The 14,641-nt window shown below is 44.3% G+C and overlaps 2 protein-coding genes across 2 annotated transcripts in view; one reads left to right on the plus strand and one right to left on the minus strand.

The window, feature by feature from the left end:
• Positions 1-441: 441 nt before the first annotated feature.
• On the plus strand, positions 442-5,987 carry LOC112265743 (P2Y purinoceptor 13). The gene is made up of 4 exons (XM_042296469.1): positions 442-1,857; positions 2,321-2,520; positions 2,624-3,013; positions 4,630-5,987. Exons 2-4 carry the CDS (start codon positions 2,338-2,340, stop codon positions 5,095-5,097), a joined length of 1,041 nt encoding a protein of 346 aa, XP_042152403.1. The 5' UTR covers positions 442-1,857; positions 2,321-2,337; the 3' UTR covers positions 5,098-5,987.
• A 6,486-nt stretch (positions 5,988-12,473) lies between these two features.
• Positions 12,474-14,641, minus strand: part of neu4 (sialidase 4) — a 3,230-nt gene continuing 1,062 nt past the window's right edge. The window contains exons 2-3 of the mRNA XM_042294974.1: positions 13,695-13,950; positions 12,474-13,552 (exon numbers count right to left, since the gene is read on the minus strand). Coding sequence (XP_042150908.1) covers positions 12,474-13,552; positions 13,695-13,950 — 1,335 coding nt within the window. The remainder of the gene's footprint in view (positions 13,553-13,694; positions 13,951-14,641) is intronic.

A 14,641-nucleotide genomic window follows, 5' to 3' on the forward strand; every position in this document is an offset into this window, starting at 1 on the left:
ACACCACTGCCATGCACACCACTACCATGCACACCACTGCCATGCACACCACTACCATGCACACCACTACCATGCACACCACTACCATGCACACCACTACCATGCACACCACTACCATGCACACCACTGCCATGCACACCACTGCCATGCACACCACTACCATGCACACCACTACCATGCACATAACACCATGCACACCACTACCATGCACACCACTGCCATGCACACCACTACCATGCACACCACTACCATGCACACCACTACCATGCACAATACCACCATGCACACCACTACCATGCACACATTTATTATTATACATTTTTTATTTTATTTAACCTTAATTTAACTAGGCAAGTCAGTAAAGAACAAATTCTTATTTTCAATGACATCCTACCGGGAACAGTGGGTTAACTGCCTTGTTCAGTGGCAGAACAACAGATTTTCACCTTGTCAGCTCGGGGATTCAATCTTGCAACCTTTCGTTTACAAGTTCCAACGCTCTAACCACTAGGCTCCTGCTATCCCTAACTCTACTACCATGCACACTACCATGCACACTACAATGCAGCGTAGTAGACAGGGTGCTGAGGACTCTGGGCCCTATTCAATCAAAACCTGTCAGGAGATAAGATGGCCCCACAGATACACAGTTGAAGACAGTAAGCAATCAGCAGAGATGAATGATTTCTGCATGCTCGCCACTACACTGCCGCTTTGCTCTGGTTTGGCATCATTAAGACAGGGCTTTGAACTTAGTAAAGAGAAATGGGTGGGAGGACTAGGCCAGGGAGAGTGGATGGGGTGTGGCCCTGGGGGGTCTCTTTAAGATCACAGTCAGGAAGTGTCTCCTGCCTGCTGCGTTCGCCGCTCGTTCACCAACTAGTGAAACTGACGCACACTGGCACTGGGAGACTGGCACCATGCCGTACTAACCTCTCAGTGGACAATTAAACAGGAAGAGAGGAGGTACAGGCTCATTCACACAGGCAAAGTCACTCATTGGCAAAGTCATTGGGATTGTGACGAGACAGCCACACACGAGCTCTATGTAGAGACCCAGAGACCTCCTACAGAAAATACCATTACACGTGCATACAGTACGCTGAAATGGACCGTTTTGTTGGTCGGTGTGAAAGCCAATGTGACCCTTGAAAATAAAGAGAAATTGTTAAGTCTTGGAAAGATTTTAAGGAAAAAAAACAGCTGAATTGGATATTTCACTTGTCCATATTGAGTGAAGATTGCTGAGTTTTTCTCTCCATATTGAGTGAAGACTGCTGAGTTTTTCTCTTCATATTGAGTGAAGACTGCTGAGTTTCTCTTCATATTGAGTGTTCCCTGTGAATTTCACATCTTCAACATTAAAACTTCAATCAAAGGAGGGTAAGGACATTTTCATTTATGCATTTAATGTAATTTATGATTATGTTTGACAGTGTATAGCAATTCTGCATAACAATTGAATATTTTTTTATGTCACAGGGAAGAGTATATATTCAAGCATTTCAATGTAGTTTTTCGCTTAATGGCCTACTTCACAGCACATTTTCGTGAGCTGTCCAAATCAGACTGAATGAATGCAGATTCATGAAGGGACATCAAGTGTATTTTCAGGGATTTGCCTCAAATCTCTCATCAAGTTGTAGAAACATATTTTTAAAGGGATTCATGTCTTCTGAGTATCAGCCTATAGACCCCTGAATGGATCCAACTTTGAAAATGTGCCTCGGTTGCCATAGCACCTGTTACTGCACTGAATGTGATTCTAAGCTGTTTAGACTCCTTATGTAAAGCAGAAGGCCAAGCGGATACAGAGACAGGCGGACGGACGGACGGACGGACAGACAGGTGGAGATTGTAAGAAACGACTGACACAGTAAATGTACTGTCTATCATCGGCATAAATTGAACCGCTCTGTACAGAGCACTAACCTACTTGATGTATTTACAATGTCCAAATTAATATTAAATACATTTTTAAACATACATTGTGAAGGGTCTTATGAAAAAGTGCATTCTAATTGTCCTGCATATTACACTGAATGAATCTCTCTCTCTCTCTCTCTCTCTCTCTCTCTCTCTCTCTCTCTCTCTCTCTCTCTCTCTCTCTCTCTCTCTCTCTCTCTCTCTCTCTCTCTCTCTCTCTCTCTCTCTCTCTCTCTCTCTCTCTCTCTCTCTCTCTCTCTCTCTCTCTCTCTCTCTCTCTCTCTCTCTCTCTCTCTCTCTCTCTCTCTCTCTCTCTCTCTCTCTCTCTCTCTCTCTCTCTCTCTCTCTCTCTCTCTCTCTCTCTCTCTCTCTCTCTCTCTCTCTCTCTCTCAAGTACTTCTGGGCGTGAGGATGAACGGCAGCCAATCAAACCTGTCTCTGAAGTGTGTGCGTGACACCAGCGTGACGGCGGTGGTCTTCCCCTGTCTCTACAGCGCCCTCTTCCTGTTTGCGCTGGTACTCAACTGCCTGGCTGCATGGATCTTCTTCAACATCCGTAGCACCACCACCTTCGTGGTCTACCTGAAGAACGTAGTAAGGGGACCAGCATTTATTTTCTGTGATAAATCAATTTAGTTGTCCGACTGTCAATAATAGTTTAACAATATGACTGACGTGATGGCCTGTCCGTCAACAGGTGGTGGCAGACCTGCTGATGACCCTGTCCATCCCGTTGAAGGTCCTCGCGGACGCCGATGTGGGCTCCTGGCGTCTGCGTGCGTTCTACTGTCGCTACTCCGCCGTCCTCTTCTATACCACCATGTACATCAGCATCCTGCTCCTGGGGCTCATCAGCCTGGACCGCTACCTCAAGATAGTCAGGCCCTTTGGGAAGTGCGCCCTCCAGAGGGTCGGGGTGGGACAGGCCTTGAGTGCGGCCGTCTGGGCTGTGATGGTGTCTCTGGCTCTGCCCAATGCCATTCTGAGTGACCGCACACCGCTGTTCTCTGGTGGCCGGCTGAAGTGTACCTCTCTAAAGGGTCAGGCCGGCATGCTGTGGCACGAGGGCTTCAACTACTTCTGCCAAGTATGGGCAATATTCTTGTACACAACATGCAACCATTTCTAAGATTGTACAGAGTTTCAGTTCATATAAGAAATCAGTCAATTTATATAAATTCATTAGGCTCTAACCTATGGATTTCACATGACTGGGAATACAGATATGCATCAGTTGGTCACAGATACCTTAAAAAATACAGTAGGGGCATCAGTATCTGATGTGACCACCACTTGCCTCATGCAGTGTGACACATCTCCTTCGCATAGAGTTGATCAGGCTGTTTGTTAATTGTGGCCTGTGGAATGTTGTTCCACTCTTCTGCAAAGGCTGTGCGACGTTGCTGGATATTGCAGGGAATTGGAACACGCTGTTGTACATGTCGATCCAGAGCATCCCAAACATGCTCAATGGTGAGATGTCTGGTGAGTATGCAGGCCATGGAAGAACATACATTTTCAGCTTCCAGGAATTGTGTAAAGGTTCTTGTCACATGGGGTCTTACATTATCATGCTGAAACATGAGGCGATGGCGGCGGATGAATGGCACAACAATGGGCCTCAGGATCTCGTCACAGTATTTCTGTGCATTCAAATTGCCATCAATAAATTGCATTTGTGTTCATTGTCCGTAGCTTACACCTGCCCATACCATAACCCCACCGCCACCATTAGGCACTCTCTTCACAACGTTGACATCAGCAAACCGCTCGCCCACACAACGCCATACACGCTGTCTGCCATCTGCCCGGTACAGTTGAAACCGGGATTCCTCCGTAAAGAGCACACTTCTCCAGCGTGTCAGTGGACATCAAAGGGGAGCATTTTCCCACTGAAGTCAGTTACTACCCTAAACTGCAGTCAAGTCAAGACCCTGGTGAGGACGACGAGAATGCAGATGAGCTTCCCTGAGACCGTTATCTTACAGTTTGTGCAGAAATTCTTCGGTTGTACAAACCCACAGTTTCATCAGCTGGTGGCTTGTCTCAGACGATCCCGCAGGTGAAGAAGCCGGATGTGGAAGTCTTGGGCTGGCATGGTTACATCTGGTCTGGGGTTGTGAGGCCAGTTGGATGGTGGAGGCGGCTTATGATAGAGAAATGAACATTCCATTCAGGAATGGCTGAAGCTCAGCCCAGGACCTCCACATCCGGCTTCTTCACCTACGGGATTATCTGAGACCAGCCACCCGGACAGCTGAAGAAACTGAGTAGTATTTATGTCTGTAATAAAGCCCTTTTGTGGGGAAAAACTCATTCTGGTTGGCTGGGCCTGGCTTCTCAATAGGTCGGCCTGGCTCCCAAGTGGGTGGGCCTATGCCCTCCCAGGCTGTGCCCCTGCCCAGTCATGTGAAATCCATAGATTAGGGAAAATTAGCTGATTTCAATTGACTGATTTTCCTTACATGATATCAGTAAAATCATTGAAATTGTTGCATTTATACTGATTACATGTTGACACCCTGATGAAGGCGTTGGCCGGTAAGCGATAATAATGTATTTTAATAATGACTTAGCCAAACACATTAAAAGCTTTTTAACTTTCAAAAGCACACGAGTGCCTGGACTTAAATAAAAATGTTCCTTTAGCTTTTCTGATGATGACGTTTGATGCCTTACGGGGTTTTCTCCTCCTCTTCCCAGGTGGTGTTTTGGGGAACACTGGCTCTGATGCTGTTGTGTTACACCTTCATCAGTCGGAAAGTCTACGAGTCTTACAAAGCCTCGCGTAGTGGCTCCAAAGCGGCCAGCCGTAGGACCAAGGCCAAAGTCTTTGTGGTGGTGGGGGTGTTTTTCGTTTGTTTCGCCCCTTTTCATTTCGCCAGGGTGCCCTACACTCTCACCCAGACCCGAAACATAGACAACCACTGTCGGGCGCAAAACGCACTCTACGTTGCCAAGGAGACCACTCTCTGGCTGTCTGCCACTAACGTGTGTCTGGACCCGCTGATCTATGTGTTCCTGTGCAGGGTGTTCCGGAAAAGATTGACTGCCACACTCAACCGCAAGCCCCTCCCCCAGGGCGGTTTGGAATCGCCCACGGCAACCTCCACTCAGCTGGAGATGTCTCAGATAGTACATAACAGAATGTTGGATGTCAGTTCGGCCTAGAAACACAACTGACATGTTTTTTTTCCCAGCTCTATTAAATTGTAAATATATTTAGGCCTGATGTTAACCCCTGGACAGGTTGTGACCAGAGTAAAGCCCTCAAATCATTTCTGGATAAGTGGCTCTGTTACTAAGACAGTGTTGCAGGTCTAATAGGCTATATAAACAGCAGTGTTCCCACATGACCTCTGTGATAGCCCATGTGTGACGAGTATTTTGAAACAAAATGGCTGGTGTTACATCAGATAACTGCAGCAGGGCTTTCTAAATATCATCACCAGACACAAGAGTCAACCCAGGCTAATGTGTCGGTCTCTAATGATCGCAAAGTCATCCTGTCTTTTTTTCTCAGCGTAATTTACTGTCAGCTCTCACTTCCCTTTTCCTAATCTTCTCCAAAAAATACTTTCCTTCTTCTTAATTTCACCAGAAAGGAAAACAACTCGACTGAGTGCTTTTAGATAATGTGAGTGTGACGATGTAACACACACGCTTACGAAATGGTATGTTGTTTGTGTGTATAGTATAGGGTGATGCAGTTTTTACATGTTGTTGGAAAGCAAGACAAAAGCACAGTTTCTCAGACATCTCATGCAAATACACTACATGTACAAAAATATGTGGACACCCCTTCAAATTAATAGATTCAGCTATTTCAGGCACACCCGTTGCTGACAGCCATGCATTCTCCATAGACAAACATTGGCAGTGGGATGGCCTTACTGAAGAGCTCAGTGATTTTCAACGTGGCACCGTCATAGGAGGCCACCTATCCAACAAATCAGTTCGTCAAGTTTCTGCCCTGCTAGAGCTGCCCCGGTCTACTGTAAATGCTGTTATTGTGAAGTGGAAACGTCTAGGAGCAACAACGGCTCAGCTGCGAAGTGGTAGGCCACACAAGCACACAGAACGGGACCGCCGAATGCTGAAACACCTAAAAAAATCTGTCCTCGGTTGCAACACTCACTACCGAGTTCCAAACTGCCTTTGGAAGCAACGTCAGCACAATAACTGTTCTTCAGGAGCTTCATGAAATGGGTTTCCATGGCCGAGCAGCCGCACAAAGCCTAATATCACCATGCGCAATGCCTAGTGCCGGCTGGAGTGATGTGAAGCACGCCACAGTTGGACTCTTAAAGCAGTGGAAATGCGTTCGCTTCACCATCTGGCAGTCCGACGGACAAACCTGGGTTTGGCGGATGCCAGCAGAAGGCTACCTGCCCAAATACATAGTGCCAACTGTAAAGTTTGGTGAAGAAGGAATAATGATCTGGGGCTGTTTTTCATGGTTCGGGCTAGGCCCCTTAGTTCCAGTGAAGGGAAAGCTTAATGCTACAGCATACAATGACATTCTAGACGATTCTGTGCTTCCAACTTTGTGGCAACAATTTTGAGAAAGCTATTTTCTGTTTCAGCATGACAGTGCCCCCGTGCACAAAGGGAGGTCCATATAGAAATGGTTTGTCGAGATCAGTGTGGAAGAACTTGTCCTGCACGGAACCCTGACCTCAACCCCATCGTTGAGGTCAGGGTTTGGGATGAATTGGAACGTTGACTGCGAGCCAGGCCTAATCGCCCAACATCAGTGCCCAACCTCACTAATGCGCTTGTGGCTGAATGGAAGCAAGTCCACGCATTAATGTTCCAGCATCTAGCGGAAAGACTTCCCAGAAGAGTGGAGGCTGTTATAGCAGCAATGTTCCAACATCTAATGGAAAGCCTTCCCAGAAGAGTGGAGGCTGTTATAACAGCCAAACGGAGACCAACTCCATATTAATGCCCATGATTTTGGAATGAGATGTTCGACAAGCAGGTGTCCACATACTTTTGCTCATGTAGTGTACCAATCAGTACACAAATACTGCAGAGGAAGAATGGTTGGTTTAATAAAGAATGGTTGGTTTAATATAGAATGGTTGGTTTAATAAAGAATGGTTGGTTTAATATAGAATGGTTGGTTTAATATAGAATGGTTGGTTTAATATAGAATGGTTGGTTTAATAAAGAATGGTTGGTTTAATAAAGAATGGTTGGTTTAATAAAGAATGGTTGGTTTAATAAAGGATGGTTGGTTTAATAAAGGATGGTTGGTTTAATAAAGGATGGTTGGTTTAATAAAGAATGGTTGGTTTAATAAAGAATGGTTGGTTTAATAAAGAATGGTTGGTTTAATAAAGGATGGTTGGTTTAATAAAGGATGGTTGGTTTAATAAAGAATGGTTGGTTTAATAAAGAATGGTTGGTTTAATAAAGGATGGTTGGTTTAATAAAGGATGGTTGGTTTAATAAAGAATGGTTGGTTTAATAAAGAATGGTTGGTTTACGGTTTCTCAGTCGCTTTGGTGCATTTTTCACATCATCCCTAACATGTGCAAAATAATAAGTGCATTTCTCAGAACAATCTGTACCAACTGCAATATACAATAGATATGTTTCTAAAGCTAGTCAGTCACTAAAAACCCTTAGTACAGCTCTCAAAAGTAAATATTCATGCCAATGATCATGTCAGTGTCACCAGTCATTGAGTCATTGTTCACGAACAAGGTCGTCAAAATGTTTAGGCCTGTTGTCAATGTAACTGTGTACTTTGACAGTATTACCTGATGTAAACTTAGGCTACAGTTTGGATGACAGTTACTGTATTGAAAATGCACAAGGCTGCAGTTCTGTGTCATATATCAATTTCAACATTACTATTTACATGTTACTGTATGTGGGTTATTGATTGAAAGAGACTGGACAACCCAAGGGGCACAAAGGAAAAAAAACTAAATTAGAAAGAAACACAGGAAACCACCCCTAAGGCACAACTTTGCCCACAGCACTGTTGTGCTGTCTCTACACATCCAGACGTTCCTGTCTGTCGGCCCACATATTCTCATCCACATCACACCGGATATTTTCCCTTCCAATGCAACATGGAAAGAATCTTTTGGAATGCCTTATCCATCCTCTGCAGGTGTCTACTGTGATGTCCTCACATGCTGCATCCATTGCAGCCAGCAGGGTCATCTGTGTGTGTGGCTGACGATCGTACACCTTCCACCTCCATGCTGAAAATAACTCCTCAATTGGGTTAAGGAATGGTGAATAAGGTGGGAGGAATTCTATGAGCATCCTCGGGTGGGTCACAAACCATTGCCTTATGATGTTTGATCGATGGAAACTCACATTATCACAAATGACCACATACTTTGGAAAATCCTCTCTAAACAGACCCCTCTCATCATCAGGGATGAGAGCCCTGTAGAGAGTCTCTAAAAAGTTGAGTAGCTGATGGGTGTTGTATGGCCCTATAAGGGGGATATGGGTTAGGACACCATGCTCCGAAATAGCAGCACACATGGTAATATTTCCTCCCCGTTGGCCTGGCAAATCCACAGTAGCTCTGTGACCGATGATATTCCGTCCCCGCCTTCTGCATTTGGTCAGGTTGAAGCCAGCCTCATCCACGTATACAAAGTTGTGAGATGGTTCACTTGATTCCAACTCCATTATGCTCCATATCCCAGAACACACAGTTGAATTTGTTTTGGTAAGGAAGAGTGACATAAAAATGTACATATATTGCATGTTCCTTCCACAGCAATGGAAATGTGTGCAGTTTATGCTTACTGTACTATGTATCACTATAAAATGTTGCTGTAAAGTAGTTACATAGATGTATGTTTTACCTATACATACTGGTACCGTCGCTCCTTAACTCTGTCCTCATTCCTTTGGAATGGTACACGGTACAGCTGTTTCATACTCATCTGGTTTCTATGCAGCACCCTGTCGATGGTTGAGATGCTAACCGTATGGATGTTTTCAAAGACATCGTTGTCTTCTATAATGGTCCTTTGTATTTCCCTGAGTCTCATGGCATTGTTTGCTCGGACCATGGTGCAAATAGCCTCCTCCTGTTGAGGTGTGAAAAGGCGTCCTCTGCCACCGGTTTGAGGTCATCTTACAGTCCTACGTGGGGAAAGATGCAGTGATGCATCGCACACTTTCACATAGACAAAAACTATGTGAACACACATTTTACTGTAAAACATACAGGTGGGTGCATGTAAGGTGCAGTATGTATCTGTATAGAGTATATTTCTGTATGCTGTGAAATACAAGTGGACTACTGTAATATGAAGCATTGTAGGAAGTATACAGTACACTGCTTATATACAGTAACAGTGTACATTGGTGGACATACCTGTTCTCTCTTCAAAACGTTTGAACTATTGAGGACACGGTTGATCTCCCAATATTCGGCTGCACCCTTCGACCCGCCTCAGCCATTGTAAGGCCATGATTGACAACATGGTCTACAATAGTGGCCCTTATGTCATCAGATATGCGCCTATGTCCTCTTCTGCCTCTTCCTCTGTTTTGCCTTCCACGCATCCTTGCTCCTCTTCTTCCTCCTCTTGGCTGTTGACCCTGTTCGTTTCCTGGTCCATCCATTATTGGAAAATTGCAACTGTGTTGTGGTCTGTCTATATATGCTTGCCAATTGATTCTTCATGAGATGCACCTTTGAGCAATTTAGACAACTGGTTGATTGTTGGTTGAACTAACACTTTACATTCCTTCATGAGTGAGGGTCAATTTCACCTGCACGACTCATCAATTCACGTTTTTGTACAAAAGGTCTAATAGAAATGTGTAAAACTATGCTTGACAGTTTATGACAAATAGTTCAACAATTTTGCATGTAATGGCTTATGCAAGGAACTAATGCCTAGATGTTTTGAGGGGTAAGACTATTCAACAGAGAACCATCTACTATATTTTGATCAACATGACATGAGCAATTGATAATGTGGAAAAAGCTGACACTTGTACATTATCAATTGCAATTTGTTCAAAGGAATAAGAAATTGCTTTAATGATGTGCACAAGTGACTAGATGATTTGGAATTTGTACAAGTAGTATCAAGAATTGCACTTTTGATCTAAGAAATGCACCAAAGCGACTGAGAAAAACTGTAATAAAGGATGGTTGGTTTAATAAAGAATGGTTGGTTTAATAAAGAATGGTTGGTTTAATAAAGAATGGTTGGTTTAATAAAGTATGGTTGGTTTAATAAAGAATGGTTGGTTTAATAAAGAATGGTTGGTTTAATAAAGAATGGTTGGTTTAATAAATAATGGTTGGTTTAATAAAGAATGGTTGGTTTAATAAAGAATGGTTGGTTTAATAAAGAATGGCTGGTGTAATAAAGTATGGTTGGTTTAATAAAGAATGGTTGGTTTAATAAATAATGGTTGGTTTAATAAAGAATGGTTGGTTTAATAAAGAATGGTTGGTTTAATAAAGAATGGTTGGTTTAATAAAGTATGGTTGGTTTAATAAAGAATGGTTGGTTTAATAAAGAATGGTTGGTTTAATAAATAATGGTTGGTTTAATAAAGGATGGTTGGTTTAATAAAGAATGGTTGGTTTAATAAAGAATGGTTGGTTTAATAAAGAATGGTTGGTTTAATAAAGAATGGTTGGTTTAATAAAGTATGGTTGGTTTAATAAAGAATGGTTGGTTTAATAAAGAATGGTTGGTTTAATAAAGAATGGTTGGTTTAATAAAGAATGGCTGGTTTAATAAAGGATGGTTGTGGTTTAATAAAGAATGGTTGGTTTAATAAAGAATGGTTGGTTTAACAAATAATGGTTGGTGTAATAAAGTATGGTTGGTTTAATAAAGAATGGTTGGTTTAATAAAGAATGGCTGGTGTAATAAAGTATGGTTGGTTTAATAAAGAATGGTTGGTTTAATAAATAATGGTTGGTTTAATAAAGAATGGTTGGTTGAATAAAGAATGGTTGGTTTGATAAAGAATGGTTGGTTTAATAAAGTATGGTTGGTTTAATAAAGAATGGTTGGTTTAATAAAGAATGGTTGGTTTAATAAAGAATGGTTGGTTTAATAAAGGATGGTTGTGGTTTAATAAAGAATGGTTGGTTTAATAAAGAATGGTTGGTTTAATAAAGAATGGTTGGTTTAATAAAGAATGGTTGGTTTAATAAAGAATGGTTGGTTTAATAAAGTATGGTTGGTTTAATAAAGAATGGTTGGTTTAATAAAGAATGGTTGGTTTAATAAAGAATGGTTGGTTTAATAAAGGATGGTTGTGGTTTAATAAAGAATGGTTGGTTTAATAAAGAATGGTTGGTTTAATAAATAATGGTTGGTGTAATAAAGTATGGTTGGTTTAATAAAGAATGGTTGGTTTAATAAAGAATGGTTGGTTTAATAAAGAATGGTTGGTTTAATAAAGGATGGTTGGTTTAATAAAGGATGGTTGGTTTAATAAAGAATGGTTGGTTTAATAAAGAATGGTTGGTTTAATAAAGTATGGTTGGTTTAATAAAGAATGGTTGGTTTAATAAAGAATGGTTGGTTTAATAAAGAATGGTTGGTTTAATAAAGTATGGTTGGTTTAATAAAGAATGGTTGGTTTAATAAAGAATGGTTGGTTTAATAAATAATGGTTGGTTTAATAAAGAATGGCTGGTGTAATAAAGGATGGTTGTGGTTTAATAAAGAATGGTTGGTTTAATAAATAATGGTTGGTTTAATAAATAATGGTTGGTGTAATAAAGTATGGTTGGTTTAATAAAGAATGGTTGGTTTAATAAATAATGGTTGGTTTAATAAAGAATGGTTGGTTTAATAAAGAATGGTTGGTTTAATAAAGAATGGTTGGTTGAATAAAGAATGGTTGGTTTAATAAAGAATGGTTGGTTTAATAAAGGATGGTTGGTTTAATAAAGGATGATTCAAAGTAATGTTTGTGAGCATCTAGTGGTGTTCTTGGTCGATTACAACAATCCAGCAGAAAATGCATTTCAACAGAGTTATACAGATGTAGGCTCTTAATTTGATCACCCTGCTGCAGGATAACTTTCCTGCAATGCACGACATTTAAAGCGTGCAGTGCATTTTAGGTTTAAAAATGATTATTTAGTTTGTCATTCCCACAGTAATTTCAGACTTGATTTTCCCTATATGAAAAATGTATCAACCCTTACAAAAATGTCCATTCATTATAATACACGTAATAATTCACATTTCCTTTTGCAGCAGGAGCAAACTGGCTCAAATTAAGATCCTACATCTGTAGGCTGCCCCTGGCTAATATTCAATAAAACGTGGCTACTACAGCAATGTTTCTGCATTATCGTGACACAACCACTACATGTAAACACACAGTATGTGCATTAAGTCGAAGGTTACTAGGCGTGGATGGACTTGATATCAGACAAAACAAATTCATCAGCAGACGTAAAACGTCAGAACTCTGTGGACCGCATTTAAATATGACGCTGTTGTACACTTTTTTCATGAGCTTCAGAAGGAAACGAGCAGAAAACACTAGGATTAACGGTTAATTAGCAGTTAGGAAACATTGCAAAGACCACATATATTCCTCGTCCTCCTCTTCCTCGCCTCTGGTCTCTCTTCCTTGGGTTGTGTTGTGTTGTGGAAGCTCTGTGTGTTGCTGGGTGGCTGTGTGTTGCTGGGTGACTGTGTGTTGCTGGGTGGCTGTGTGTTGCTGGGTGGCTGTGTGTTGCTGGGTGACTGTGTGTTGCTGGGTGGCTGTGTGTTGCTGGGTGGCTGTGTGTTGCTGAGGAGCTGTGTGTCGCTGCCTGACTTTGTGTTGCGTGGCAGGTTGTCAATGAGCTCGTAGAGGGTGAAGATGCTGAAGGAGATCTCATCATAAGCTGTGCTGGTGCCGCACTCAAACAGACAGGCGAAGGCCACGGCCGACGGGGCCCCAGCTGACGGCAGCTCCAGGTAGGCCAGGTCAGAGTAGGCACTGGGGCCCTCGTAGATCACCCACGGGCCAGACCAGCTGTCCGGGTCACGGGGGAACAGGCTGAGGTACACCCCCAGGTCCTTCCTCACGTTGGTCCACGTCGGGTGGGAGTACACCACCCAGGTGGGTGTAAGGAAATTCTGTGGGGAGCTGGGAGGGGGAGGGGCGGTGGGTGGGGAGGAGTCACCAGTCTTAGCCTCGAAGGATGTCCAGTGTCTGGCGTGGGTGGATGGCCGAGGGCGGAGGTTGAGGTGTAGTGGGGCAGGGAACCCCACTACGCTACCGTGGCAGCCATTACGTGGCTCTGTGAGCCGCTGCACCAGCTGTCCATCCTGGAAGACAGCTCCATCATCCAGACTGAGGGCCTGGACCCTGCAGCCCAAAGGGCTCCGGGCGTTACAGTACAGCACGTTGGTGCCATCCTCCTGATCCACAGACACCATCTGGCACTCCACGCTCTCTGGCCCTGGCACCGCCTCCCCAAAACGCCACGTCCGCCCGTGGGTGTCGCTATGGAAACAGAAAGCGTGGGGTGTGGTCAGGCACATCTGGCCAAAGCACTCCTTGCAGTCGATGTGGTAGGCGTACGCTGGCACCAGCAGACGGCCTGACTTGAGCTGGATGCCGTGTCCCGGGCCCAGGGCGAAGGTTGCCCAGTCTGAGGAAGGGAAACACAACCAGAACCACAAACCACAAACAGAGAGATATGACACCATGTGAAATAAACACATACTTCACGATAAAAACATAGAACTTCATAACCTCATGAGATCAACCTACCTGCTGTGACCGTGTCTCACCTTTGATGGTGTCTCCTATGACCCTCTTGGTGAGGTCAGTGGCAGGGCTCCAGGTGTTGCCCTGGTCGTTACTGGAGATGAAGCAGAGGCGCGTTACATTCTTACCCGTCACCAGCTGGTAGGACTCGGAGGTGTGGCCCAGCACAGCGATGAAGAACAGGAAGAGGGTGCCTGTGAACTCGTCATACAGAGGACACGGGTTCATCGACCGGTGGCCCGCCAACTGAGCCGTACCCAGAACACTCATGTCCTCCCACTGAGGAAGGAAGGGTAGAGCCAGGGAAGGAAGGAGGGAGGGAGGGTAGAGACAGGGAGGGAGGCAGGGAGGGAGGGAGGGAGGGAGGGAGGGAGGGAGGGAGGGAGGGAGGGAGGGAGGGAGGGAGGGAGGGAGGGAGGGAGGGAGGAAGGGAGGGAGGGACAGGGAGGGAGGGAGGGAGGGAGGGAGGGAGGATAGAGACAGGGATGGAAGGGTAGAGACAGGGAGGGAGGATAGAGACAGGGATGGAGGGTAGGAGGGTAGAGACAGGGATGGAGGGTAGAGACAGGGAGGGAGGGTAGAGACAGGGTAGGAGGGTAGAGACAGAGTAGGAGGGTAGAGACAGGGAGGGAGGATAGAGACAGGGAGGGAGGATAGAGACAGGGATGGAGGGTAAGGAGGGTACAGAAAGGGAGGGAGGGTAGAGACAGGGTAGGAGGGTAGAGACAGAGTAGGAGGGTAGAGACCGAATATGAGGGTAGAGACAGTTAGGGAGGGTAGAAACAGGTAGGGAGGGTAGAGACAGGGAGGGAGGGTAGGAGGGTAGAGACAGGGAGGGAGGGTAGGAGGGTAGAGGGAGGGAGGGAGGGAGGGAGGGAGGGAGGGAGGGAGGGAGGGAGGGAGGGAGGGAGGGAGGGAGGGAGGAGGGAGGGAGGGAGGGAGGGAGGGAGGGAGGGAGGGTAGATGTTAG

This window comes from Oncorhynchus tshawytscha, linkage group LG13, assembly GCF_018296145.1.
Source record: "Oncorhynchus tshawytscha isolate Ot180627B linkage group LG13, Otsh_v2.0, whole genome shotgun sequence".
NCBI classification, from domain to species: domain Eukaryota; kingdom Metazoa; phylum Chordata; class Actinopteri; order Salmoniformes; family Salmonidae; genus Oncorhynchus; species Oncorhynchus tshawytscha.